The sequence below is a fragment of the Engraulis encrasicolus genome, unplaced genomic scaffold, assembly GCF_034702125.1.
Source record: "Engraulis encrasicolus isolate BLACKSEA-1 unplaced genomic scaffold, IST_EnEncr_1.0 scaffold_1845_np1212, whole genome shotgun sequence".
In the NCBI taxonomy this organism is placed as follows: Eukaryota; Metazoa; Chordata; class Actinopteri; order Clupeiformes; family Engraulidae; genus Engraulis; species Engraulis encrasicolus.
In genome coordinates this window covers 1-4,120 of record NW_026945390.1, presented here as the reverse complement: position 1 = coordinate 4,120, position 4,120 = coordinate 1, and the positions used below count along the sequence as shown (strand labels likewise).

At 92.9% G+C, this 4,120-nt stretch overlaps 1 protein-coding gene across 1 annotated transcript; it reads left to right on the top strand.

Moving 5' to 3' along the window:
* Nucleotides 1-8: 8 nt before the first annotated feature.
* On the top strand, nt 9-4,078 carry LOC134442616 (collagen alpha-1(I) chain-like; the record flags this gene model as incomplete). The annotated part of the gene is made up of 2 exons (XM_063192670.1): nt 9-2,604; nt 2,651-4,078. Coding segments are annotated over 2 exons (4,024 nt in total), but the record flags the coding sequence as incomplete, so codon positions are not given.
* Nucleotides 4,079-4,120: the final 42 nt, after the last annotated feature.

Sequence of the window (4,120 nt, the reverse complement as noted above, 5' to 3'; positions counted from 1 at the left end):
CCGCCCGCCCCGCCGCCGCCTCCCGCTCGCGGCGTCCGCGGGCCGCGGCCGCGGCTCGCCGCCGCGCGCGGCCGCCGCGCCGCGGGCGCCGCTCTCGCCCGCGCTCCGCGCCTCGGACCGCCCGCCGCAGTCGCGGCGCGCGCGTGCCGGCCGCCCCGCGGCCGCCGCCGCCTCCGCGCGCGCCCGCGCGCCCGGGGCACGGCCGCGGGACGGGACGCGCCGCACGCACCGCGCCGCCCGGCCGCGCGCCCCGGCAGCGCGCGCGCGCACGCCGCCGCAGCCGCACGCGCGCGCGGCGCGCGCGCGCGCCCGCGCGCCGCGCCCGTCCTTTCCGGCCGGCGCCGCGCGGCCGGGCCGACGAACGGCCCTCGCCGCGGGACCGGGGCGCGGGCGCAGCCGCGGAGCCCCAAGGCCGGCCCGCCGCCGGCCGCTGCATCGCGCCGGCCTCAGGGCCGCCGGGAGCAGCCGCCCCGACGCGCGCCCGCGCGCACGCGCGCCGCCCGCGCCGCCGCGCGCCCACGCGCCGGAACCGCGGGGCAGCCACGCCGGCGCCGCCGCTGCGCGCGCCGGCACAGCGAGCGGGCGCACGCGCGGCTCGAGCTGCGGCGCCCCGCGCCCGCCGCCGGCGCGGCCGGGCCCGGCGCCCCGGCGCCCGCGCCGCACGCGGCCGGCGGCGCGCCGGGCGCGCGCGCGCGCCCAGCCCCGCCGCGCCGGCGCGCGCCCGGCCGCCGCCACGCGCGCGCATCCGCGGCGCGGCCGCGCCCAGGGCCGGCAGCCGCGCCAGCCGCCGCGCGCGCGCCCGCGCGCGCTCGCGCGGCGCGCCGCGCGCAGGCGCGCGCAGCGCCGCTCGCGCGCCGCCCGGGGCGCCGCGCCCCCGGCGCAGCCCAACGCGCGCGCCCACGCGCCGGCGCGCGCGCCGCGGCCGCGCCGGCCCGGGGGGACGAGCGCCGCCCGCAGAGAACGCCCAGACCGCGCGCGGCACGCGCGCGCGCGCGCGCGCGCCGGGCGCGCTCGCCCGGGGGCGGCGCCAGCTCCGCACCCGCGGCGCCACCGCGCCAGGCCTGGCTCGCCCCGCCGGCAGGCGGCCCGCCAGGCGCGCCGCGCCGCGCCGGCCCGCCATCCGCGCCCGCGCCGCCCGGCCGGCGCCGCGGCCGCCGCGCCGCCGCCCGCTCGCGCCGCGGGGCCGGCGCCGGCCCCGAGCTCGGCGCGACGCCCCCGCGCGCAGCCGCCGCCGAAGGCGCGCAAGCCGACGGCCGCCCGCGGCGCGCCGCCCGCATCTCAGCCACGGCCTGCCGCGCGCTCGGCCGGCGCCCGCGCACGCTCCAAGACGGCGCCAGCTAGCCGCCCCCAGCCCGCCAGCGGCCGCGCGCCGCCCGCGCCCGGCCCGCGCCGCCGCGCCCGGCCCCCGCGGGCGCGTCTGTCGGTCCATGGGCGGCGCCCCCAGCGCCGGGACGGCTCGCCGCGGCTCACGCCAGCCAGCCCGCGCCCGCGCACTCCCGCACCACCGCGTGCGCGCTCATCCGCCGCCAGCGCGCCCCTGCGCTCGCGCGGCCGACGCGGCGCCCAGCGCGGCCGCGCGGCCGCCGCCGCGCGCAGCCGCGACGCAGGGCCGCAGCGGCGACCGGCCCAGCCCGCCGCGCCGCGGCCCGCCGCTCGCCGCGGCCCCGGCGGCCGGCCAGGCCGCCCCGACCGACGCCGCCGGCGCCTCGCGGAAGCCGGCCCACGGGCCGCGCGCCGGCCCGACGCCGGCCCGAGCCGCCCGCGGCCGCCCGCAGCCGGCCCGCGGCCGCCAGCCGCCGGCCGCGCCCGCAGCCTGGCGCGCCGGGCCGCCAGGCCAGCCCCGCGCCGCCCGGCCCGCCGGACGCCGCCCGCCGCCGGCCTGCAGGCCGCCGCGCCCGGCCGCCGTGCCGCCCGCCGCCGCCGCCCGGGCCGCCGCGCCGCCCGCGCCGCGCTCTCCGCCGCGCCCCGCGGCGCCGCACGCAACTGGCCACGCGGGGCCGACGGGCCCGCGCGGTCTGCCGCGCCGCTGCCCGCGCGCGCCGCCGCGCGCCAGAGACCCCAAGCCGTGCATCGCGCAGCGCCCTCCCGGCCGGCGCCGCCAACCGTGCCGCGGCGCGCGCCGCCGCCGCGGCGCGTCCCCGCGCCGGCCGCCGCTGCGGCGCCCCGCGCCGCCGGGCAGCGCCGGCGCCCGCGGGCCGCCCCGCGTCCGCGCCGACGCCGCGCGGCCGCCGAGGGGCGACCCAGCCGCTCCGGGCGCCGGCCCGCGCGCGCCCCGGCCGCGTCGCCGCCGCCGCCGCCGCCCCCGCCGCGCGCCGCCGCCCCGGCCGCCGGGCGGCGGCGGGCCCGGCGGCGCGCGGCGGCCATCCCGCCCGCCCGGCGCGCAGGCGGGCCCGGACGCCTCGGCCCGCCCGGCGCCGGACGCTCAGGGGCGGCCGGCGCCCGCCGCCCGCGCCCCGGCGCGCCGGCTCGCCAGCACGCCAGCGGCGCGCGCCGCCCGCCCCGCGCGGCCGCCCGCCGCGCGCCCACGCGGACCCGCGCGCCGCCCGGCCGCTCCGCGCGCACGGCCGGGCCCCCGCCAGCGCTACGCCGCCCCGGGCCGCGCTCGCCCCAGCCGCGCGCGGCCAACCGCGCGCCAATCCCTCACCGCAAGACGCCGGCGACTCTAGCCCGCTCGCCCGGCGCGGCCGCGCGCGCCGCGCCTCCGCCTGCCGCGGCCGCGCCGCGCTCCCCCGCGCACGCGCACGCGCCGCCCGCGGGCCGGCCCGCGCGCGCCGCCGGCGCCTCCGCCGCGCGCGCGCGCGGACCGACGCGGCCCGGCTCCCAGCGCGCGCCAGCCGCCCGGGCCGCCGCGGGCCGCCCCGCGCGCGCGGGGCGCCCCACGCCCGCGCCGGCCGCGCCCGCCGCACGGGGCCCCCGGCCGCGGCCCCGGGCGGCGCTGCCGCCGGCCCGGCGGCGCCCGGCCCACGGCCGCGCCCGCGGCCGAAGCACGCCGCCGGCGGCCGCGGGCCGGGGCCGCGGCCCCGGCCGCCGGGGCCGGCCGGCAGCGCGGGGCGCCGCGCGACCGCCCCCCGGCCGCGCCCGACCGCCGCCGCGGACGCCGCGGCCGCGACGCCCGCCGGCCGCCGACGCGCCCGCCGCAGCCGCGGCCCGGCCCGCCGCCGCTCGCAGCCCGGCCGGGCCCGGCAGCGGGCCGCCGCCGCAGACCCGCGCCGGCCCGGCCCCCCGGCGCCGGGACCGCCCGGGGCCGCGCCGCCGCCGCCGCCGCCGCCCGCCGGCGGCGGCCGGCGCCCGGGGGGCGCCGGCCCGGGCCCTCCCCGACCGCCGGCCGCCCGCCGCGGCCGGCCGCGGCAGCGACGGGCCCGCCCCGCCGCCCGGGGCCGCCGACGGCACCCGCGCGGGCCGCGCCGCCGCACCGCGCCGCCGCCCGGGGCGGGCGCGCCGCCGCCGGGCCCCGCCGCCGCGCGCCGCCGCGGGCCGCGCTCGCCGGGCGCCGCCGCCCGCCACCGCCGCCGGGCCGCCGCCGCCGGCGCCGCAGGGCGCCCGCGAGCCGCGCGCCGCGCCCGCCCGCCCAGGCCGCCCCGGGCCCGGGGCCCGGGGGCCGCCCCGCCGCCCCGCCGGGGCGCGCCGCCGCCCGCCGGGCCCGGGGGGGGCCTCGGGGGGCCGCCGCCGCGGCACGCCCGCCGCACGCCGGCGCGCGCCGCCCCGCCACGGCGCCGCCGGCGCCGCGCCGCGGCCGCGCCGCCGGCACGGCCCGGCCCGGCCCGCACGCCCGCCCGCGGGCCCGCCCGCCGAGCCGGCCGGCCGCGGCCGCCGCAGCGGGGGGCCGCCGGGCCGCCGGGCCCCCGCCGCGCCCGGGGGCCCGGGCCGCCCCGGCCGGCGCCGGCCCGCGCGGGCCCCCGGGGGCCGGGCCGGGGGGGCCCCCGGGCCCGGCGGGGGGCGGGGGGGGCCCCCCCCCGGGGCCGGGCCCCCCCGGGGCCCGGGGCCGGCGGGCCCGGGCCCCGCCCGGGGGGGGCCCCCCGGGGCCCCGCCCCCGGCGGGGGCGCCGGGGGCCGGCGGGGGGGCGCCCCCGGGGCCCCCGGCGGGGGGGGGCCCCGGCCCCCCCGGGGGGGGCCCCCCGGGC